This window comes from Morus notabilis, unplaced genomic scaffold, assembly GCF_000414095.1.
Source record: "Morus notabilis unplaced genomic scaffold, ASM41409v2 Scaffold680, whole genome shotgun sequence".
NCBI lineage: Eukaryota > Viridiplantae > Streptophyta > Magnoliopsida > Rosales > Moraceae > Morus > Morus notabilis.
This window is the reverse complement of record NW_010367564.1, coordinates 80482-105565: the sequence shown is the minus strand read 5'-3', so window position 1 is coordinate 105565 and position 25084 is coordinate 80482. Positions and strand designations below refer to the sequence as shown.

At 34.0% G+C, this 25084-nt stretch overlaps 2 protein-coding genes across 3 annotated transcripts; both read left to right on the top strand.

Moving 5' to 3' along the window:
- Positions 1 to 1391: 1391 nt before the first annotated feature.
- Positions 1392 to 9439, top strand: LOC112094426 (serine carboxypeptidase II-2-like). Of its 2 annotated transcripts, none has more exons than XM_024175237.1 (10): positions 1392 to 1979; positions 2497 to 2604; positions 3391 to 3486; positions 3582 to 3674; positions 4110 to 4195; positions 4290 to 4553; positions 5498 to 5631; positions 7112 to 7207; positions 7665 to 7770; positions 9123 to 9439. In XM_024175237.1, exons 1-10 carry the CDS (start codon positions 1694 to 1696, stop codon positions 9282 to 9284), a joined length of 1431 nt encoding a protein of 476 aa, XP_024031005.1. In that variant the 5' UTR covers positions 1392 to 1693; the 3' UTR covers positions 9285 to 9439. The 2 variants fall into 2 exon arrangements, with proteins under 2 accessions (XP_024031005.1, XP_024031004.1); XM_024175236.1 differs by having other exon boundaries at positions 7112 to 7258.
- Positions 9440 to 17688: 8249 nt separating this feature from the next.
- LOC112094428 lies at positions 17689 to 21714 on the top strand. The gene is given in 8 exon segments (XM_024175245.1): positions 17689 to 17967; positions 18952 to 19023; positions 19187 to 19281; positions 20172 to 20245; positions 20329 to 20432; positions 20615 to 20680; positions 21166 to 21381; positions 21383 to 21714. Coding segments are annotated over 6 exon segments (579 nt in total). The 5' UTR covers positions 17689 to 17967; positions 18952 to 19023; positions 19187 to 19216; the 3' UTR covers positions 21437 to 21714.
- Positions 21715 to 25084: the final 3370 nt, after the last annotated feature.

Genomic DNA, 25084 nt, shown 5'->3' with positions numbered 1-25084 from the left:
CCCTTTTGTTAGTGTAATTATTTGATTAAAAAAGTTATTCATCAATAGAAATGGATAAAAATCTGGACTCATGCACTTTTAAAGAGTATTTGTTAAGATTATCCTTTACTCGACTCTAAATTAAAGGAAGGAGCATTTTTATGCTGAGGCACCTTATTCATAGGGTTATTGACTGTAAGTGTACACTTCAAATCATGCGGTGTTTATTAAGCATAGCGTGCCCCCAACGTAGAATTTATCGTAAATGGGGTTTTTTTTGCTTGAGAATGTGACTTTCTTCTTTAGATTCTAACACCAAGTTCAACCAGTAGAAGAAATCTACTGTGTTAATCTAAAGAGCAATTATCAATCCTCAGAATAGAACTACTGTAATTCTCAACACCAAGGGCAAAAAAAATAAAGAAATTTCATTGTTTTAAGATCTAATTTCTAGAAATATTAAAGTGATAAGGGAAATTTTTAGGTAGGAACCTAAGGGCTTGTTCTTTTGATGTTTTTGAGTTAGGTAATTTGAGTGTATATTTTGAGTTGAGTTTGAGTTATAACTTGAATTGAAGTTGTAATTTAAGTTTGTGTTTGGTTGTGTACATTTGAGTTATGGTTTGAGATAAGAATCTTTTTTGAGTTTGTCTTTGAGTAAGTCAAAACTTGAATTTGTTTTTAGATAGTATTTTAATAAAAACTCAATGCTAATGAAAAATTTTAATAGGGTATATGGGTCTAGTTTTATTCGTCTTTTCGTTGTCAACGCATAGAAAAAAAAATCATTTCAATCAGAATTAAAACGAAAAAGTTATAACATTTTTAAGAATAGAAAAAATACTGTTTATTAACTTGAATTCGAGTTGAATGAGAAACTTGAACTCGAGTTTTAGTTCCAAACTCGAGTTCAAACTCAAATTCAAACTTAAAAGAACATGAATTTGAATAAAGTTATAACTCGAGTTAATTTTTTTTGAGTTTTTAACTCAAAAATCACCCTGCCGAACAAGGCCTAAATTTCGCACCATTAGTGGAGGATGAACTAGGATCAACAGAAGATAGAGGATGGGTTGTAAGCCCTGTTTTGAATGAATTGGGGCATTTAAAAAGTATATTTAAATCATGATTTAAATTTATTGATGAGAACTTTGTAAGAAAAAATTTTGAAATTCAAACTCTATGAGACACAAAATAATGTAGCAGAATCCAGTACCATATAAAACACTCTTTATTTTAAATAATTAGATTAATTTTTAAGGACCAGATTTATACAAATATGTAGTAACAATTTACAACGCAGTATATAAAAAAATAAAAATACAGTTCTCACGGGTGGAACAAAATTACTCACTCTACAGATTTTTTTTTTTTTTTTTTTTTTTAAGGAAAAAATAAAAAAAAAAGAAAAAAACACTCAAGCATGCCCCTCCAGTAGAGTCTGAACAATGGTGATGGTCAATCGTCAGCAAGCATGGCCCGCTAGTAGAGCCTGAACAATGGTGATGGTCAATCGTGAGCAAAACCAGTAAACCCATGTTTCTGCTGTCAGCCAAACCAAACTAACAATAAACAAACAAAAAAATCCACGTTTATGGAACCACCCACCAATTATATTATTTTTTTCTTTTTCTTTTTCCTTCAATCCAAACACTAGTCTTATTTTATTTTCCTCCATTAAAGCCCTTCTCCTCCTTTCTCCAAAGAAAGGAAGATGGCCAAAAACACAAGATGGGCTTCGTTGATTTTCAGACTCTTCACCATATTTGTGGTCAAACTTCATCTGGGCATTGCTATTCCAAGCTTCTCGAGGGACCCACTTGCCCAGCAGAGGCTTGACAGGGTTGAGAAGCTCCCTGGTCAGAACTTCATTGTGAGCTTTGAACATTATTCTGGTTATGTCACAGTCAATGAAGAATCTGGGAGGGCCCTTTTCTATTGGTTCTTTGAGGCTGTTGAGGATCCTGCTTCTAAGCCCATCGTTCTCTGGCTAAATGGAGGTCACTCAAAGTTCTATATATATATATATATATATATTATTTTTCACTTTTTATTGTTCTTGACTGGTGTTGATTTTTAGTACTGTTTGTGATTCTGGGCAATAATTTTTTTTTTTCAACCTGGAAAAGAAATCTTAGAGATTAAAGTGGCCTTTTTAATTCCAATGTCTTGAGTCCAAATCCTTCTAGATTCCAATTTGTTAATTGTCCTTAGTTTATGCCTTTGGACCTTCTTCTTAATGTTTCGTTTGATTATTAGCTGCAGTTTTGGGATCATAAAGAGTTTTCTGCTTTCCTTTTGCCATTTATCTTGATAATAGTGTTTGTATTGAACATGTTCTTTGTTTATTTGACTCTGAAATTTTTAAGCTGAGTTTAATAAAAAAGTTCAAACCACCATTTCGAACCTGCGATAAGCGATAAGTTGTTTTGCTTTTGTTTCTTTCTCTTATCTCTCTAGGCCTTCTTGCTCTCTTGTTCTGCCATTTGCTATGTTTAGTAATTATGAAATCTTCAGGTCCTGGATGCTCATCAATTGCTTACGGGGAAGCGGAGGAAATTGGCCCGTTTCATATTAAGCCAGATGCAAAGACACTGTATTTGAATCCGCATTCTTGGAATCAAGGTATGGAACTGATTATGAATCCTGAAGGAAGATTATTTACTATTTTTGGTATAAAAGGCAGTTACCTGGTGTTTTTAAAGTTATCTTCAATTTTGAATGTCAACTTTATTTTCGGTTTATGAATGTCAGAATGTGCATAGATTTATGCAAGTTTCAGCACCTCGTTCTTTTATTACCTTAACCGTTATTGAGTTGGTGAGAACTGAGTGAGCACAATCAATTATATAAGTTAGGTGCAAGTTGGTTAAGAGAATTATAGTGTTGCTTCTTGAACATAAGGGCGAACACTGTCATGTGTTCTCGACTTCTAGTCGATTTTCTCAATTGTTACTATCCACGAGTCATGAGATTATATCATTTTTCCCATACTTCAAATTAGCAACTAGTTGCAGCTGATACTTCTCACCCCACAAATTGTTAATGGGGATTTGCTTGAATTGAGCACGTGATTGTTGAACATGTATGCACCTTTTTCCGTTCGAGTTTCTTTTTCTGGCTTCTACTTTACATGATCTTATTGGTTAATTTGATAGTAAAGAACTTAACAAATATATAGTATGAATAAATTGTAATTTCTTTGTACTTGACTGTGAAAAATAATTCTGGCTGAGCGCATTAGATTTGGTAAAATAGTCACCGCATTCATTCTCTTTATTTGACTGAGTGCAATTCTTCTCCAACTTTTTTTTTTTTTTTTGATAATAAACAAAAACCTTTATTGAATAGAAAGATTCATTTCAAGGGGAAGAGTGCAATTCTTCTCTAACTGCCTTCTCCATTTTGCAGTCGCTAACATCCTCTTTATCGATTCCCCTGTTGGAGTCGGTTTCTCGTATTCAAACACATCCTCTGATTTGCTAAGCAATGGAGATAAAAGGACTGGTATAGTACCATTTGTTTTTGGTCTCATACATAATTTTTGAACTTTTTCTGTGTTGGTTTGCTTCAACATTACTTTATCATCCTATCTTTTGCAGCCAAGGACAACCTTGAATGTTTACTGAAATGGTTTGAACGCTTTCCTCAGTACAAAGGAAGGGACTTTTATATTACAGGAGAGAGTTATGCAGGTAAATGAATCTTCATCACCTGCATTCTTTTTGTCTTCGATCTCTAGTTTCATAGGTTTTATCAAACATACACATAGTGACACATATAATCATACATAATGAGAACTTGTTAGAATATTAATGGCCCTCCTCCTAATAGCTTAGGCTTTTAGGAGAATTGGTAACATTGTATCCAAACAGGAGGTCTCAAGTTCAAGCACCTATCATCATGTGTTGGGCCTTTAATATGTATCAGGTTTATAAATAAATATTCATGTGTTGGGCCCTCTATTAAGTATTGACTCACAGGGATGTTCGACCCACACGTGAGGAGAAAGTCTTATTATATAAACTATTATTGGCCCACCTCCTATTAGCTTAAGCTTTTGGGAGAATTGGTTAACTACAACTTTTGGTTTTTTTATTGTGATTTAATCATGGAAATCTGCGTACTAGGACATTATGTTCCTCAGCTCAGCCAAGCAATTGTAAGGCACAATTCAGCAACAAAGGATACAACAATCAATCTGAAGGGTTATATGGTACAGTTTCCTTTCTTTATCTGGGAAAAGTTCCTAGTTGTTAAGTTAGGCATCATATGAGAAGCTAAAGAGCCGAGATATGTATCTAATGCAGGTGGGAAATGCTTTAACTGATGATCGCAACGATCACTTGGGAGCTTTCCAATTCATGTGGTCCGCTGGCTTGATATCTGATCAAACATACAAGTTACTTAACCTTCTGTGTGACTCCCAATCATTTGTACACACCTCAAATTCATGTGATGAAATTCTAGACATCGCTTATGAAGAACTTGGAAACATCGATCCATATAGCATCTACACTCCCACCTGCCCTGCTAATGTCAGCCAGTCAAATCAACTGCTGAAGAGAATGCATGTGAGTGTATACTTCTAAACTGGTCATCTTTAAGTAGTTGAAATAAGTGTTGTATGACAAAAACATAAGGAGAATTTCAAGATTAATTAGTTCTGTCTAGTTCTTCTCAAAACATTTGAATAGCTAATCCAGGAGAAAACAGTTATGAATACTCGCATAAAAATATGAATAAAAGAGAATGTGATGTTAGACTGTTTGCCATCTCTTTTCTACACATCCGTATATAGAGACCCTTCAGATATTTGGTTAATGGTTACCTTTCCTGTTCATGTTCTTAGTTTTAATATCAAACTATGAGTTAGACCATCTCCAATGCAAATGCCAAAAAGCCAATGTGACATCTGGTATCGAAAAAGGTGAAAATAACATATTTAATATGCTTTTCTATTTTGTGCTCCAATGCATTATGCTATTTCAAATGCTATATCTACTGTTTGTCAAGATTATTTTAGGTTTGGAACTTGTAAAAATAAACATTTAAAATAATTTGAAATGATACTGTTATAGTGATCAACATGAAAAAGTGAATATATCAACTAATAGCTATCAAGTGTTAAAATTTTGCATATGCTATACTTGTTGCCAAATTAACTAATTGCAATCAAATGCCAAAATTTGGCATATGCTATACTTGGTGCTAAATTTGGCACCAGCTATAGAATATGCCAAAGTTTGCATAGAAATAGCAGTGCATTGGAGAGTGGTTTTACTACTAAAATACTAACGACATTGGTACACTAATTTGACTCTATGTTGGAGACACTCTTGTGGGACTTCATTTTTGAAAAATTCTGTGTAGACACCTTATTTCCATCCTTGAGTCCTCGTATCAAAAAGATTTAACCTCAGTTGCTCAAAAACCACGCATAATTGTAAAAGCTCAATGAATTTTTTTGTCTAGAACTTATATATTGTTATTATTTCCCTGTCATGTTATTGGATAGATGGTTGGTCGAATAAGTCAGAAATATGATCCTTGCACTGAGAAGCACTCAATTGTGTACTTCAATCAACCCGAGGTTCAAACAGCACTTCATGTAGACCCGGATCATGCGCCATCTAAATGGGATCCCTGCAGGTATAACTCATTGAAGAAAACCAAAAGCTTTTAATTGTATTGTAATATTACATTGGCATACAAATTACTTCTAAAAGAACCTAAACATCATAAGTAATCTTTACTGCTGACCAGAATTCATCCCTTCTGTCAAAAGGTAGAGTCGATTTTCCATAAGCTATACAGACACATGTCCCAAAATTTTATCAGCAGTTTGTGTCCACTTCCTGAGGTTACATTTTTATTAGGAATATGAGGATACAATAGAGCTGTTATTCTTATCATTTTTACTTGGGGTGCGGGGAATGCTGGAAGTTCGTCCTGAATAAGACATCCAGCCATTTAGGTGGACCTCTACAGAATGAAGGAGTCTTGTTATGGTTTCTTAGTTATAGCTGGATTGTCACATAAGGTCATTTGTGGCAGGTTAGGTTATGACTTTGTCTTTTCAGATGCGCTAAATCAATTGACAAGTTAATGTCATGTTATGATTTGAGTAGTATGACATCTTCTTTCCACTGCACTAAACATTTGAATGTTATGCGTTTCCACTGCAGAGATTTATTAGTTCTCGCTCCTCCATTGAGTTTGAGTCTGTTAGGATCCTGGTTGAGTCTCACATTACTAAAGTATGGACTTAGCATGTGGGTTTATAACCACTTGGGCACCCTCTCCCTACGAGCTAGCTTTTGGGGATGAGTTCTACCCAGGGGTTATAACAATTGTTATCAGAGCATGCCCCTCCTCAGGCCCACGTTGCGGAAGGGGCGACCTGGAAAGGCCAGAGTGGGCCATCCAGAGTGGGCTGCCGTGGACGTCGGTGTCGGAAGCGTGGTGGTATGTTAGGATCTGGTTGAGTCCCACATTACTAAAGTATGGGCTTAGCATGTGGGTTTATAACCACTTGGGCACCCTCCAAGTTAGTTTTTGGGGATGAGTTCTCCCTAGGGGTTATAACAGAGTCAAAGAGGATTGATACTATAGAGGGCAGCAATTTCAGCTGTATTTTGGGGTATTTGGTTGGAAAGGAATAATAGGATTTTTGAGGATAGAGGAGAAGAAGAGTCTGTTTTATGGGATAAGATAAAGTATTGGGTTTCATTGTCGGTATATCGGGAGAAAGAATTTGGGAGGCCATCGTTTTCGGATTTTGTTAGGAGTTGGGCTCCTTTTTTATAGCATTGTCCTAGAGTTCCAGTTTTTAATCTGACGGCAATTTCATTGCCTTGTATTTTTGTTCTGGCTTTGTGGAGGATAACTCCTCGTCCCTGTTGCCAGTTTTCCTTTTACAATTATTTTCAATAAAATTCTTCATTTCTTTTCAAAAAAAAAAAAAAATCCCAATTATCTAACGACTGACTTCTAGGAAGTGTACACTTTTCCGTCCACTATTTTCCACCATTTCACATTTTATCTTCTTTGGAGTTATTTTTCCATGGATTTCGGAGCAGAGAAGGTCCTAAATATTGGTAACCTCTTTTTTCTGTTTCCTGTCTTGCAGTATATTGGTAAATAGATCCTGGAAGGATTCTCCTACAACAGTGCTTGACATTTACCATGAGCTGATACATTCAGGTCTTCGTATATGGGTTTTTAGGTATCACTCAAACACCTCAAAAAATGATGGTTTACCCCCATTGAAATCAAAGTTATGTTTTATTCAACCCGATCAATGATATTACCATTACATATTTCTCAAATAACTTTCTTTCCCATTGTTTAAGATAATGCATATTCTTTGGTGAAGTACAAAAAAGCACCCTACCGGTAATACTCAAAATTTGCTATCAGATCTTCATCAAGTTTTGTTAGATTCACATAGTTTTTTTGTCATGATTTTGATGTGATTTGATGTTTGAAAATGCACAAGACTGGTATAAATCTCCTACCATATATATAAGTTTGATTGTCATAAGGAAGCACTTTTCTTTGTTAATTGCGCAAATTTTTTGCAGTGTTTAGAATCGTTCTGCCAGCAAGCCCTTTGTTTCTTTCATTTCAGGTGAGTTTGGCCTACTCATTCTTGTACTGAATCCATTTTTCATGTGTAACAGTGGTGATACAGATGCTATAATACCGATAACATCAACGCGGTATAGTATAGATGCTCTTGAGCTTCCAACTGTCAGCCCTTGGCGCTCCTGGTACGACGACGGGGAGGTAAGTACAATTCAGAAAACTAGCTTGTAAATTAAATAAATGCAATGAAATTCTTCTCTCATTACGGCAAAATACGATTGCTTTTTCTTCAAGCATAGAACCGGTCAAATGGATTATGAATAAGGAACTTTTGCAACTTGTACGTTCGGTAGTGTTAAAGCCTTTCTCTATAAGCAGAATTCCTGTGATAAGCCTTTACTCAGGCAAGTTTACATTAGGAAGAGTAAGAAGACTTAAGAGGAGTTAGAAGTTTGTTAAGCAAGATTGTTAGTTAGCTTGTTGAATAAGATTGTTGGTTAGTTTGTTATGAAGCTTGTTATGAAAGATTGTTAGTTAGCCTAGTTAGCTTGTTAAGAAAGTTTAGGGATGAGAATAAAAGGAGGAGGAGGACACGGTTAGAGGTAGGAAAGGTTTCAATAATTGTACAAGGGAAAATCTTAGAAACATTTCCAAGTAGGGGAGGCCATGGATCCTCGAAGTTCCGCAAGTCATTGTAACTTTCAGCAATTGTCTATACAGATTCTTCCTTCTTCTTGTCTATCAAATTTTGTTCTACTTTTTATTAGTGTATCTGTCTAGGCTCTATCATCCTGATACTATGAAGATTTAGGAAAAACTTTTGTGGGCCTTATAAAAGGAAAGAAATGTTATCTATTCCCAGATCCTCTTGCTAATTCCAATCTAACTATAAAAAGAAAAAACAAAAGTCAATATGGCCCCGTTCTTTTCGCTGATTCGAGTTTAGAATTCGAATTTTGCTACAGTAAAAAGCTCTCAGAAACAGTCACATCTAACTTTTTTGCTACAGTAAAAAGCTCTCACACAACATCACATCTCAACTCGAATTAAAAACTCGAATTAGCGAATCGAACGGGCCCTATATGAATCCCATCTAATTAAAATTATATGCATTGCTTTTAAAAATTACATTACATGCCAATATATGGTGAGTAGTTCTAGACATCCCAACTTTTATCCAAAATTTTTTATACCAATTCATGTTGTGAGTGAGTTATCATCGTTTTATTAGGAAAAGTGCGTAGAGGACACCATTGGTATTAGGCTATTAGCACCAAAACTAATAGAGAGTGGGCTCCAAGTGTGGGTCCTACTCTCTGTTAGTGTGTAACATTAGACACTATTGGTGCCTTTTAGTATTGTTTTTTTATTGGTTGATGCAATTTTTTTAACATGAATTGACGTGATAATTTTTAAATGTACACTAGCAGAAAAAAAAAAAATGACAACTCACGTGTCACATTAGTTAATATGAAAAAATTGAGACCTTTAACATTATTCACATATGATTTCTCTTCTCATCAATCTTTTTCAATACATGGTGATCAACACAGGTTGGAGGTTGGACACAAGAATATGAAGGGCTGACTTTTGTGTCTGTAAGAGGTGCAGGTCATGAAGTCCCTCTTCACAAACCAAAACAAGCTCTTACACTCATTAAATCCTTCTTGTCAGGATCACCAATGCCTAATCTCATCCTTGTTAGTGACTCTTGAGGATTTATTTGTTCTCTTTGAGCTTGTTTTTGAAATAAAGGGTTATGGCTTATGGGAATTCATATTGTATTAGCACAACAAGAGATTGTTTTGAAACGAACAAAATTGATTCAAAATGATTAAAAAATCACATGTGAAATAACTCAATTGTTAATGAGCCCAAAAGGAAAGAGTTTTTGGAAAAAATTCAGAAATGCCACTAAAATAAGGCCATCTTAACATTTATGCCACCATTAGTATAAACTTAAGATCAGTGCTACTCAAATCACTTGAAAGTTACTAATCTATTTATGATCAGTGGCATAAATGTAAAGCTTTTTTTTGTATTTCGATAAAATGTCAGGCAATTTCCTCAAGAAAGTTCTACGGGAGAAACACAAAAATGCCACTCAAAAGATCCAATCTTTACATTGTACCACTCAATTCACCAAAAAAATTTTAGAGTTAATCTAACAAATAGTTTGAGATTTATGCTTAATTTCATTTTAGTTTCTGACATTTAAAATGTTTCACAGTTGGTTCCTAAGGTTTTATTTTATTTCAATTTTAGTCATTTTGTTAATTTGGTGTTAAATATTGAATAAAATGTGTAAATTAAGTACCAAAATTAAAAAGAGCTAAATCTTAGGGACTTTGTGGAGATTAGTTTTTGTATTGTTTGTCTCTAAATTTAAGATGTTTTCAATTTTGATCTCTAATTTTTACAAATTCTATCAAATATTTAACACTTAACTAACCGAAAGATTAAAAATGAAACAAAGTAAAATCCCAAGAATTAATTGTGAGACGTTTTAAAAATTATGGACTAAAGTAAGATTGAGATCAAACCTTAAAAACCATTTGTGAAATTAACCCAAAATATTATGGTAAGATATTTTTAACATACTACTAGATATTTTTTTTCATCGCAATGAAGATAACTCGTTATCTCCGGCTCCAATTTTGGGAGAGTATATTGGTAGAATATCATTTAAAAAAAAATCAACAAAGATAGTGGGAGATTAGATGATATAACTATAAAGTTATTGGATTTTGGTGACATAATACGTAATTTTTCTCAAATTTTAATGCTACGGCCCCACGTTCGTGGGGTATTGATTACAACAGTACAAGTTAAATCATGCGGCACTTGTGAAGCAAGTGCTACAGCATTGTCCAAGAAAGGCAAACCCATATCAAGTAGCGTTTGATTTAGATGATAAAATTATAGTCAATAAGCCACATATGGCGCCCCATGTTGAAGTTACATTAACTAATTGATCTTGACCACTATTGGGGATTTTTAAATTGGCATTATTTTGTAATGTATGCATATTTGGATTGTTTGGGAATATTGTGGTTAATTTGCTGCAGATTTCTTCATTAAAGTGATTTTGGATTGTGTTGAAATATGATCTCCTATTTTGATGAGTCAAATATGGTGATTTGATTGTCTACTTTGTTTTTATTTTTTTGGATTTGTTGATTGATTGTGTGATTGGCATTATTTTAGTTGTGATAATCTGATTGTTTGGATTGTGATATGCTAGAGAAGTGATGGTGCTGGAGAACTCTTTTGGAAAGAATCTGCCTTGTTTGGAAACTGTACAAAGTCCTCCTTTGTGAAAGTCAACATTTGTTTCAAGTTTAGAAAATTGTTGATTGATGGGATTCAACTAGCTGGACGAATCTATTACTTCTAAGGAACACGTCCAGGTTCATGTGCCACTTATGGGAAGACTTCAAGAATTTGTTTGATTGATTTTCAGATCAATTTTGACAGCACTATTGCAGAAATTATTACAACAAGTTGAGTACAGCGGCTTGCATTGAAGACATTTTGACAGCTTTTGTGATTTGCTATTTAACTAGAGTTTCTAACTTATTTTCTGCACGAGTCTTAGAATTTCAGTGAGTCATATCATTTTGTGAGCATTTGTTTTTCACCTTCTTCAGGAGAAGAATTTGTAGTCTTCAGGAGAAGATGATTTGAAGTGTTAAAGGGAGTTCAACAAGCATTCTTTTGGAGAAGAATTTGAAGCGTTCGGGAGAGAGCGAACTTTTAGCCGGAGGGAGTTTACCGTGCAGTTTTAAAGTCGAGAGAAGCTCACTAATCTAGTCCATTAGGTAGTTGCAAGTTCATAGGCGTCATACCTAGAGAGGGAGTATCGAGGTGATCATGTCCATTTGAATTGTAACATTGTTTACTTAGTGGATTCTTCATCATCTAGGCGTGGCCCCGCAGAGTAAGTGGTTACAGAACCGCGATACCAATTGCCTATCTTTTTCTATTTCACGTGTTTCTTAAATTTATTGTGACAAACTTAACAACAAACATGATAAAAAAAGACATAACTGGTACCAATAATTGGCATCAGACCGGGCAACTAATGTTATTTTTGGTGAGATCCTGGTGTACTGGTCGTTTTGTAGGTAATGACTTTCATAAGGAACAAAGGAATTCAAGTTGAGAATGCAAAGGTTATGGCCATAATCAAACTGAGTGAGCGAATATGATAAAGAAGAAAAGTAAGGTCATGACTTTAGCTTGGTGTAATGATGATGGAGAAGAGCATGCTAGCATTTACGTGGCTTTTACAGTAAGAAGTGGTCTCTAGAGTCATAAATTACTGAATTATGATGTTGTTGTTTCAAAATCAGTTGCAACACAAACTACAACAGAATCTAGAAGTTGTTCTAATGATACAGATTTCAAGATTGATTCTGATGCTAAAAGTGATGATGAAGACTTGAGTCTTAGTAAGATACATGAGGTTTACAAGAAGATGTACAACAAATGGCTTATAGTATGCAAACTTAATAAGTCACTCAAAGAGGAGTTTGCAACCCTTAAAAAAGAAAGAAAAGAATTAAAAAAAGGGCAGCAACAAATTATTAAATTTTGTCTACAAAGAACCAGAATAAGCTTACTGAGATTAGACTCGAATTGGAGCAGACCCAGAAAAGCTAAGGATGCTCAACTCAGGCACGGCCAAAATTTGATCACTTACTTTCTCAACAAAATTTGGATGGCGATCATTCGGGTCTTGGCTACAAAGGACAAGAAACCTCAGGAAAGACCACTTTCGTGAAGGCATCCACCAGTTCTGCGATTAAGCATTATCAAACGTCTCAAGTAAATTTGGGTAAGAAATCTGCTTCAAAATCTGTTACAATAAAAAGAGCAACAAACGGATTTGTTCTAATTTGTCATTATTGTAATGTATCTAGACATATTATACCTCGGTGTTATAAGTACATAAATGTTTTAAAAACAAGCATGATAATTAATCCTCCATAATCCCCAAAACCAAGAACTTCACTGTAAATCAAGAATGATTTGAAAGGAAATATAGTTCAAAAATTTTTGGTGAGGAAATCTGATTTGGTTACTTTGAATTAACTTGACTCGAAAAAAGCAACATGTAAACTTCTTGATTCTTTAAAGAAAGCGTTAGGTCGTGAAGATAAGGGGAGATTAGTTGTGTGATTTAGGGGGAGTTGTGTCGTTCAGCTTGGTTGTGCTTAGTTGAAACAGTTTCCATTAGTTATTTGATATTTTGCCAAAACAAAACTAAAGGGGGAGATTGTTGTGGATTTTTAAATGGGCATTATTTTGGAATGTTTGCAGCTTTGAATTGTTTGGGAATATTGTGATTAATTTGCTCTAGATTTCCTCATTGAAGAGATTTAAGATTTTGTTCAAATATGGTTTCCTATTTTGATGAGTCACCTATGGTGATTTGATTGTCCACTTTAATTTAATTTCTGGATTTGTTGATTGATTGTGTGATTGACATTATTTTAGGTGTGATAATCTGATTAATTAGATTGTGATGTGCTGGAGAACTCTTTTGGAAAGAATCTACCTTGTTTGGAAACTGTACAAAGTCTTCCTTTGTGAAAGTCAACATTTGTTTAAAGTTTAAAAAATTGTTGATTGATGGGATTCTGCTATCTGGACGAATTTCTTGCTTCTATGGAACACGTATAGATTCATGTTCCATTTATTGGAAGACTTCAAGAATCTGTGTGATTAATTTTCAGATTGGTTTTGACACCAGTTTTGCAAAAATTGTTGCAACAATTTAAGTATTGCGGCTTGCATTGAAGAGGTTTTGACAACATTTGTGATTGGTTATTTAACTAAAGTTTCTAACTTATTTTTTGCACGCCTTTTGAGTCATAGAATTCCAGTGAGTACATCATTTTGTGAGCATTTGTTTTTCATGTTCTTCAGGAGAAGACGATTTGAAGTGTTGAAGGGAGTTCAACCAACATTCTTTGGGAGAAGAATTTGTAGCTTTCAGGAGAGAGCGCACTGCCAGTCGATGGAAGTTCACCGTGCAGTTTTGAAGTCGAGGGGAGCCTGCTGAGCAAGTCCATTGGGTAGTTGCAACTTCATAGGCGTTACCAAACTGCGATACCAAATTGCGCGTGTCTTTTTCTATTTCACGTGTTTCTTAAATTTGTTGCAACAAACTTAACAACAAACTTGAAAAAAAAAGACATAACCGGTACCAACAATTGATATTAGAGCGGGACACTAACGTTATTTTTTGTGAGATCTTGGTGTGTACCGGTAGTTTTGTAGGTAATGGTTTTCATGAGGAACTAAGGAATTCAATGTCGATAATGTAAAGGTTTTGGCCATATTCAAACTGAGTGTGGGAATACGATAATGAAGAAAAATAAAGTCTTGACTTCGGCTTGAGGTGATGAAGATGGTGAAGAGCATATCAGCAATCACGTGGCTTTTATAGTAAAAAGTGGTCTCCCGAGTCATAAATTATTGAATTCTAATGTCGTCATTTCAAAATTTGTTGCAACAAAATCTAGAAGTTGTTCCGATGATACAGATTTCGAGACTAATTCCAATGCTAAAAGTGATGATGAAGACTTGAGTCTCAGCAAGATACAAGAGATTTACAAGATGATGTACATCAAATGGCTTATAGTATGCAAACTTAATAAGTTACTTAAAAGAGGAGTTTGCAACCCTTAAAGAAGAAAGAGAAGAATTAAAAAAAGGCAGGAACAAATTATGAAATTTTGGCTACAAAGAACTAGAATAAGCTTGCTGAGATCAGACTCGATTTGGAGCATACCCAGAAAAATCTAAAGATGCTCAACTCAGACACGACCAAATTGGATCACTTAGTGCGTTTGGTTCAAGAATTCGTGTCATGGTTTGAATCATGATTCGTGGCTCACTACAGCATTTTCTCTCACAAAAAACACACGTAAATCGAAAATGATTTTGAATAATGATTCTGAATCCATCAATCAAATGTCTTACTTTCTCAATAAAAATTGGATAGTGATCATTCGGCTCTTAGCTACAAAGGACAAAAAACCTCAAGAAAGACCACTTTGTGAAGGCATCCACCAGTTTTGCGATTAAGCCTTTTCAAACGTCTCAAGTAAATTTGGGTAAGAAATCTGTTTCAAAATCTGTTGTAACAAAAAGAACAATAAACATATTTGTTCAGTTTTTTTTCTTTTTTCCTTTTTTGAGTTCATCATAAATTTACTAAATTATCTCTCTTATTGTTCTCAATTCTGAGTCTGTTTTCAATTTGAGAAGATGTTTAGTCTAATTTATCTGAAAGCTACACATAATTATTAATAAGAAGTCCTAGGCCGGAGTTCTTTGTGTGCGTTTGGTTTAAAAATTCATGTTATAATTCGAATTATTGTTCGTGACTTGTTACAATATTTTTTTTCATAAAAAATATACATTTTAAATTATAATTTTAAATCCATCAATCAAACGTCTTAATATTCACCTAGGGTCAATAGAGCTCTGAGTTTCACCTAGCGTCAGTCTTCATCATCAGTGGAAAGTAATTAAAGGCAACAATAAAAAACCAAACAGTATTACGACAAAATTACCTAACGGCTAACGGCGTTTACAAACACCGGAGAAGATGTTAAGAGGAAGATTTGGTTAATGCGTATGGAAAACCAAATATATATTAAATAAAAAATTTTGCCTTTAAAGAAGAAGAAAAAAGAAAGAACTAATAAGTGTCCTGCAAGTTACGCAAAAATTCATGCATTTCATTTTCAGTTTTTTTCTACTGTTAATGACACGTTAGACCATCTTTAATCTAAATGTGAACGTCATTTGCATATTTAATATTAAAATATATGATAAGTTATGTTATTTTTATTTTTATTTTGATATATAATGTTATTTAAAATGTTAAATTTATTTTTTTTATAATTATTAAATTTTAAAAGTTGTAAAAATAAATTTTTATTTTTAAAATAATTAAAAAATATAAAAGTGAGATTGATTACATAAAAAAAATAAACATTACAACCAATTGAAATGTCAAATGTTTTATATGTTATACTTGGTGAAAAATTATCACAAAATATAATATATAAAAAATTTAACACAATAAATAATATTGTATTAAAAAATATTTTTTACACTTAAATAATTAAATTTATAATTAGTATATTAATTATAACATTGTATAGAAGATATTATTTTTAACTTTTCTTCGTTCTTAAACGGTAACACGTGACATTAAGAGCATTTGGTAAGAAAAAAGTTTTTGCCAACGAGGAAAACAAATCTACAACTAAATTATGCATACGAATTTCCAAATATAACCTTTTACAGAACGCACACTTAAAGAAATGCAAGGGACAAAATAGGAAACTAAGTTCAGAAATTGTGGGTTGGTACTTGGTAGCTTGGTCATACGCCGGATTGCTTTTAGACAGAAACAAACTTCCTTCCTTGACAGCTCATGCTTCAAATGTTAAGCCTAGGGCTGTTCATAAACCCGAACAACCCGTAAACCCAACCCAAGCTGAAAAAAACAACCCGCAGCATTATTTTTAAATTTGCGGCTCATTAAACCTCTGGCCCGAAGTGTTTGGGGCGGATTGCGGGTTGGACCCATAACAACCCGCAATCCCCAATCCAACCCGCACAACATACCCCCAAGCTTTTGGCCCAAGCTGAACTGCCTAAGTTCTACCCTAGGCTCACTAACATTAGGGTTCACAATCTCATTCTCGGTCTCCCCTCTCGTGAACCCCCTCTTCTTGCCTCTTCCTTTTTAGTTTTCCCTCTTCTTCCCCTCCCGTGAACCCCCTCATAACTCTCTCCTCATTGCTCAGTCCTCTCGGCCGCCGTCTTGCCCACTTACTCCGGCGCTCTTTCGCCGGACTGATAAGAATGGTTACTATTTCTATTTAATGATGAAGTTTGAATATTATATTGAACTTTAAGTCTTTAATTTTTTGAATGTTGAAACCGACCACCCAACCCACCCTGCACCGCCCCAACCCAACCCGAACAACGTTGGGTTGTGAAATTTTTCTAACATCGTTGGGGCCAAATATGTGCAACCCGCACCCTTTGGGGCGGAAAAAAAAAATCCTATCCCGTACCAACCCAACCCATGAACAGCCCTAGTTAAGCCCCATCCCCTTTCTTTCCTTTTTCACGCCCTTCTGTGGTCAATGCCTTGAATTTATGTTCCATATTCAACCTTGCATCAGATTTTTTTTAGATGCTTTTTCATCAGAATTCACAATAGAAGCCAAGTAAAAAGTTTTAAATAACAAGGATAAAAAGGAAAAAAAAATGTTAAAAAAAAAGGTGAATGTTCATAAAGATATGAATTATGATAAAAATTTGTTAAAATAAAGGTTTATATGTGTGATCATATCAAACATAAAAAGTTATTGAAAGAAAAATACTTGTAACCCCTAATTATTAAAAGTTTCAGATGTTCCATTAAAAAAAAAAAAACAAATATCAGATGTCTATGTTAGCAAAAAGAAATAAGCTAATCAGATGAGTATGCCGAGGTAGTTTCCTGTTTTCAAGGTTCAAGTGTGCGTTTTACCCTTTGAAGGATTAACAGTTTGGTATCTAAGACGACTGCTTATCAATTTTTTGTTTAATACAATTCCTCTTTTCAAAGAAATAATGCTAATCTTATAAATGGTTTTTGAGTTTTATCATCAATCTTATTTTGACTCTTAACTTTTAAAATGTCTCATAATTAATCCTGATGTTTTATTTTATTTCAGTTTCGGTTTATCCATCAATTAGCTATTAAATATTTAATAGAATCTATAAAAATTAAGGACCACAACTCGAAGCAACAAAAATTTAAAGACCATTTGAGTAAATTAACATTAGTTTTTTTTTTTTTTGTGTGTTATTTTAGTTCCTAAATTTTAAAATTTTTAATTTTAGTCGTTAATTTATACAAATTTTGTTAAATATTTAACACTTAACTAATAAAAATATTAAAACTAAAACAAAAAACTTCAAAGACTAATTGTGAAACGTTTTAAAAGTCAAAAATTAATAGAAGATTAAAGGTAAGCTTACCATTCGTAGGATTAATCCAAGAAATAAAAAATTTCTATTCCAGAAATGAAAAATTTGAGGAATTTCTCTGAAAATTGTATTTTGGCCGCTTTAATTCTTCCTCTTTTTCACCTCGCCCTCTCCATTTTCTCCCCCCTTTCTTCTTCATTTATCTTTTCTACTTCCGCTGGTCGAACGCACTCTCTCTCTCTCTCTCTCTCTCTCAACAAAAGCACAACTGAAGCTGCTCTCTCTCTCTCTCTCTCTCAACAAAAGCACAACTGAAGCTGCTTAATTCTGCAGTGAAACTTTTTGGAGCAAGTAGAAACGCCGTAGAGATCTTGAATTTTTGAGGTAGCGATTTCTCTCTTGAATGGTCTTAATCCGACATTTCCCAATTGAAATAGAACCTAATTAATATAATTAATTTCAATATTTCATGACTTTTATGGATAATTAGTTAAAACTTTCCTAATAATAAGGGGCCTTAGGCAATTGCCTCGGCTGTGTTTATTGGTTTGATGAGTTTTTCTGTGGCGGGCTTTTGGTATTGCCCGTTACCTGTTCGAGAATTTGTCTGCAAGGAGAAAATTTTTTATTTTATTTTATTTTATAAATGAAATGAGCATAAGTTTTGGTAAAACAAAAGATGAGCTTAAAATTAGGGATTAAAAACGAGTCTAAAAACTTGTGAACTTACATTGTAGTATAGTTGATTTTTGGTTTACTTGAGTTTTAAGGTTGAAATAAGGATACACTTATAATTGATTCTTTTTTAAAAAAGATTATGTAGATGTGACAGGGCCAAAATTTTAAACGGAACCCTTGTGCCAGGCCGGGGGGCGGGCTTCTCGGGCCTAAGGCTGCTCCGCCGGCAGTACTCAATGTGGTTGCTCTCCTTCACAGAGGAATGAATGAATTGGTTTTTTTAGGGTACTAGGATTTACTCAATTAGTGCTAATAATAATGCTTGATTTCTAAGCTCTGGATGATTTCTATCAGTCATTATGTTAACGAATTTACGCTAAAAGTGTAAGCCTTTGGCCTCCTCAATTCTCAGGTCTTATGGGTCTGTTCATTAACTCTAAGAGAAACTGAAAATTTGTATTGTATTGTAAACAATAGTTCCTCACACAGTGTTGTATTTGAAACAAGATTTTCTTAGTTTCTGTTGGTGAGCTCTTATTTTCTTAGGGACATGTTGATGCTCATATTTATGTCTATGAAGTAGAACTATATGTGACTGTAACAAAAATTCTGAGTTGCGCAAGATAATTATGTGGTATGGTCCAATCTGTTGATTCTGTAAATCGATTGATTTGGTGTTTATCCATGTAGATCTCTCAGCTTCAACACTTGGAATTTGACGGCCCGATATTGAAGATTCATTTTGAAAAGATTACTTTATTGGTAAGGATTTTATGAGATTTTATTATTTATTATTTATTATTTTTGTTCTTGTTCTTGTTATTCTTATTATTATTGTTATTATTATTTATGCATTGTTCTTCTTTTCCATTACCATACTCATATTAGGCAATAGGTGTTAATTATGAATACTTGAAACGTGTAGGAGAGGAGAAAAAGAGGCTGAGTGATAAAAATGGTGGTCTCCAGTTCTAATCCTCAAAATAGGGAGATGGCCATCAGGAAGAGGATTGCCAGCATGTAACTCTCTCTCTCTCTCTCTCTCTTCAAACACTTGATAGATGTCTTTTTTATTTTTATTTTCTGGACAATTGTGAGTAAGAAAAAGGATGCTTATTTGATTACTTATTGGGATTGGGAATTTGCAAATTACATGATTTTCCTTGCCAGAAGGCCCAGAATGATCTTTATCGTTTGATAATTGGAGCTGAAACCAAGCTATACTCAATGCGTTTTGATTTCTTATCTTTTGTTCTATGAAATACACTCTTACAAAAAAAAGGTTACTTACATGAGAGTGATATCATGGCCGTGTTTGGAATTGATCCCGTTTTTATTTTTCACGTTTTTCGAGAAAGAAAAAATGAAAACTTTTTCAAAACGGCGTTTGACGCAATAAAGACAAAAAACGGAATGAAAACGATTTTTTGGTTTAGTAAAATGAGAGAGAAATGAAAAACGACTTTTAATCGTTTTTCATTTTTTGTTTTCGTTTTCTCTTCTCTCAACCAGAGAGAGAGAAAGAGAGACATTAATGAATTTTTTTACAATGAAAACAATCTCTTGATAAAACTACCAAACGCATTTTCAAAAATGATTTCTGTCTGAGATTAAAAACGTTTTCATTTTCATTTTCATACAAAAAACAAAATTATTTTAGAACGAGTTCCAAATGCGCCCATGGTCTCTGCAGAATGCTCCATGGCTTAACAAAGGTCTTGCACATCAAACTACATACGTCACTAGTTTAAATGAATGAATGTTCAGAAAAAAACAGTTCTTTTGAAACCAATTTTTGAAGGGATAAAATAGTCATATCATATAGTAATTATTTATTGACTTTCTCTTAGTCACTAGAAGATGCAATGTTGATGCTGTAAATCGTAACGATGGTGATTCATCATTTCCAGATTCAATAAACGAGAAGATGATTTTCCATCTCTGAAAGAGTACAATGACTTCTTGGAGGAAGTGGAGGACATGAGTAAGTTTTGTAGATTTTTTATTCTGTTCTGGCTTTGATTTCTTCCTTTCTTTTGATGACAAAGGAAAATGATTCTGTTGCAGCATTTGATTTGATTGAAGGTATAAATGTCCCTGCTATTGAAGCCAAAATTGCACAGTACCAGGAAGAAAATGCTGAGCAGATAATGATTAATCGAGCTCGCAAGGTACTTGAGAAACTGTTCCTTTTGAAATCTGTCAATTTCTCCCCAGATTATAGAGGTTGCATTCTTAGTTTATGTATGTGACTCTATCTATCTTGACTGCAAAAAGGTAAAGCGAGTTTCTTAACTACATAGGAATGACTGATAAGTTAAGATTATTGTTTTTGTTGATGATTATCATACAGGCTGAAGAATTAGCTGCAGCTATGGCAGCAAGCAAGGGAAATCCATCACAAACTGATAATGATGGGGTAAGAATGGAATAATTGGTTTATGATATTTGTTTCGAGTTGGTAACCATGTTTCATTTGTATTTAAGCTTAGAAAGACTGATTATAGTTTAGTGAGGAATTGTTTTATGGGTTTCTGCATCCAGGTCAGGTCTAATAGTTTCTGTTAGAAATAAAAATTGATAAGAGATATGCAATTAAGATACAGGTTTAAACTACATAGGAAAGGACTAAAAATATACCACACTATACCATGTTAATGTATATTTCTGTGATTTCATATCATGTTATCTTTTCGTAACTTCTTTTGAGAGAAGAATCGGCATTTTCTTTGACATCTAGGACTCGCCTCAAGTGGTAAAGGGAAACAAGTATACTCTCTTTGGTTGTAGATAGTAGAAATATCTCCAGTTAAGAGAGAAGCTATTTTGCTTGTCTTTGGAAAATAGTAATGAATTGTACTCTATGATGAGGACCTGAAAAGGTTTTAATGTGTATTAAAATAGGCCGCAAGCCAAAGCTCTCAAGCAGGAGTCAGTGGACAAGGCCAATATGCTCCAACAGTTCCAGGGGGGCAACCACGGCCAACTGGCATGGCCCCACAGCCTGTCCCACTTGGAGTGGGCCCCGATATACACGGATATGCTGCTGATGACGAGGAAATGAAGAAGCTGCAAGCAGAGAGAGGTCGAAGAGCCGGAGGGTGGAGCATAGAGTTCAGCAGTCAGCAGGAAGAGGGCGCTCGAAGAATCTTTCAGCAGCATTTGGATATGTTAGCATGCCCTTTTCCCATGTGGTCCTTTCAGCTTTCTCTCATAAAGGAACTTATTTTACTTGGTATCATTATTATTATTTTTTTAGGCGAATATTAATAAGAAACGAGACTCGAGAGATGCAGGACGGCACTGAAACTAATACTAAAATTAAACTTTTGTACTGTTCAGAGATCAAGACTATAGGGCTGTTGAGAGAAGTCTTCTCAATTTTGATGAAAAAGAAAAACACGAGCCGTTTCTCAATTTCTTATTATAAGCTGCCGCACAATCAATTGCAAGTCATGGCCACAATTGCGCGTAAATAAGTCCAAACACTTATTATAAGCTGCGGCACAATCAATTGCAAGTTATGGCCATGTTGGGTGGTATTCAGATTATTTTAAAATGAGAAAAAGTGAATCCCATAGTAATTATTTTTTTGAGAATCTAAATATTATAATTCTTGTATCAAATATGATAATATTACAGATTTCTATTCTCATTATTAAGATTACTGCATACTAAACGCTCCTTAGTTTTGATTCTGTTAGAATGTTTCATCTTATAAAAAAATTTAAATTTAAAAAGTTCTTTTTAATAGATTTTTTCACAAAATTTGAAAGCAGAATTAAAACCACTTATTTATACTCATGAACTAAAGTGGCCCTATAATATTCCCAAACATTGAACTTCCAATACAAAAAGGGCAAAAAAATACCTCGACTTGAGAATAGCATTCTTTTATACGAGAACAACTTCAAGGAAATTTGCTCGAAGAACCTTTGAATATTTTCCTGTTGTGTAGAGTTGGCAAGCTATGAGATGAACTTCCATCATTTGTTCTTTTATTTTTATTTTTTTCCTCACTTTTCTACTTTTGTTTTTGTTATTTTCCCTTGCAATATCTAATATATATTTTAAATTCCACTTCATTAAATTCCCTTTTTTCCCCCCTTTTTCATACATGTTTTACTTATCTATAATATTATGAGATACAATACAAGTTTCGAATTGGATCCTCCTTTACTTAGTGCCACATGTCACTTCCTTTTTTTTCTTTTTTGTTTTTGTTTTATTTTTGTCTTCTTTAATTAGTCCTCATTCATTTTCTTATTTGCACCGTTTGGTCCTTTATTTTCGTTTCTTCTCACACTTTTTTTTTCTTTTTTCTTTTGTTTACTTTCCCCTCTAATATTTTACTCTAATTTTTTTTTTTCTATTATCGTATAACTAAGTTTATAACTGATTTGTCTAATGAAATATGTTTTTAATTTTTGTTCTCCATGATCCATGTCTATACACGTACAATATTCAAGTCAAATCATGATATGTTTTTATTGGAATGTCTACATTCAAGACTTAAAGGTCCCAAACTCCATTTTTCTGCTTCTCACTTTTTTTTTCCTTCATATTTATTTTTGCTTTTGTTTTGTTTTGTTTTTTTTTTTTTTTTAAGGAGATTGAAAATTTAGGACACAAGTTATGGTATACAGGTTGGGAAAAGAATCGTAATGGAGTTGGTATTCTAGTGGACAAAACTGTGAAGGGTGGCGTAGTTGAGATTAAGCGAATAGGGGATAGAATTATTATGCTTAAATTGGTACTAGGAAATAAGTTTATCTATGTAATTAGTGCTTACGCTCCACAAATAAGATTGGATGCAGAAACTAAAGTCAAGTTCTGGGAAGACATGGATGACTTAGTGTGTCGTATAGGCAATGATGATAGTATTTTCATTGGAGGAGATTTCAATGGCTATGTTGGTAAGGATAGGAAAAACTTTGAAAGGATCCACAGTGGTTTTGGTTTTGGAGCTCAAAACAAAGAAGGAAAATCTATTTTGGAATTTGCGTTGGGACATAATTTTATCATAACAAACACATATTTTAAGAAAAGAGATTCTCACTTGATCACTTTTAAAATGGGAGGAACTTGAACCAAATAGATTATTTTCTCATAAGGTATAGAGAACTTTCTCTATGTAAGGATTGTAAAGTAATTCCTAGAGAAATACTAACCACCCAACATAGGTTAGTGATCTTAGATGTGAGCATTAAGCTTTGCTATAGAATGACTAAGATAAACCACCTCCCACGAACTTGTTGGTGGTATTTGAAAGGAATAAAGCAATTGGAGGCTACTTGGTCATATATAGGTGATGCAAATACTATGTGGGATGTCATGGCCAGCTGCATTAGAAAAGTGGGAAAGGAGATACTAGGAGAATCTAAAGGTAAAGGCTCCCTAGGGAAAAAACCTGGTGGTGGAGTGAGGAAGTTTAAAAGGCTATTAGGACCAAGAGAGATTTATATAAAGATTTATCAAAGCGTAAGGATGTTGAAACTTTTAATAAGTACAAAGAAACAAAAAAAGAAGATAAGCGAGCAGTTGGTAAGCCTCGTTCTACTTACTTAGATGAGGTATATAGAAAACTTGGGGCTAGAGAAGGAGAGAAGGATATAAATATAAACTAGCTAGGATAAGAGAAAGGAAGTGTTGGGACCTAAATCAAGTGAGGTGTGTTAAGGATCATACAGATCATGTTCTGATAAAAGATGAAGACATTAGGGAAAGGTGGATGAGTTACTTTAAGAAGCTTTATAATGATGATCATGCGATAGAGTTTGACGATCTTAGGTCACATGGAGAACCTAATGTGATGTATACAAGAAGAATCAGAGTCTCGGAAGTTAAAACTACACTACGGAAAACGAAAAAGGGGAAGGCATGTGGGCCAGATGATATTCCAATAGAGGTTTTTAATGAGATACTAAAGAAGAAGCATATGCCTGATGGGTGGAGGCAAAGTATTATTGTCCCCATCTTTAAGAATAAAGGAGATGTGCTGAATTGTAACAATTATAAGGGCATAAAGTTAATAATGTTGGTTCCCGAATCGAATTCGGGTGCGGAAGCGTGGCGGGGAGGCGGATCGTGTATAACAAAAATTTTCATAAAACTTTTGAGATACTCTATAGATTATATTAATTTATGCACGAATAAATTAATCGCATTAATTTACATCAAGAACTCAATCCGAAAAAATACCTGGAAGCCGACTCGGTTGATAATTTGAATTCTTTGACCACGAACAGTCCTTACTCCAAGTTTGTGTTTAGAATACCAAAGTCTTCCACGTCAAGTCCTTGATTCCACATAGACGTGTGTGTGGGCACACGTGAGATAAAACAGGTTTCTTAAACACTCGAATTTTCACAAACACCAACGCATGCACGATGTGGAATTTTTGGAGAAAAATATTTTCTCTCTCTTTTGCTATTGAGAAATTCGGCCACCACTAACTTTTAGGGCTGAAAATTGTTTTCAAAAAATTGTGTCCACAATTTTCTATCATTCTCATATTTAAAGAGTAGAAGTTAAACTTCAAAACAGAATCAAATCCCTATCTCCAATTTTTGAATTTTGAACAAAAAATCCCTTCCCTTTATCCTTTAAGTGGCCGGCCAAACAGTAGGGTTTCACCCTGTGTGTGGCGCCAACTTCAGATAGGGAAGGAAGAGATTTTATCCTTTATCTAGTAGTCTAATTTTAATTCAAATTCAAATTCGAATTTAAGTCAAACTTAAATTAATTTGAATTCTAAATTGAACAACTTATCAAATAAGTTCAAAAGGATAAATTTAAATTATGTTCACAATTCAAATTCAAA

Excerpts from the sequence above, each read along its gene's own strand:
- LOC112094426 (XM_024175236.1), top strand. The coding sequence starts at position 1,694 with ATGGCCAAAAACACAAGATGGGCTTCGTTGATTTTCAGACTCTTCACC. Across the intron at positions 1,980-2,496 it reads CGTTCTCTGGCTAAATGGAG|GTCCTGGATGCTCATCAATT; the intron begins GTCACTCAAAGT and ends TGAAATCTTCAG. Across the intron at positions 4,554-5,497 it reads AACTGCTGAAGAGAATGCAT|ATGGTTGGTCGAATAAGTCA; the intron begins GTGAGTGTATAC and ends GTTATTGGATAG.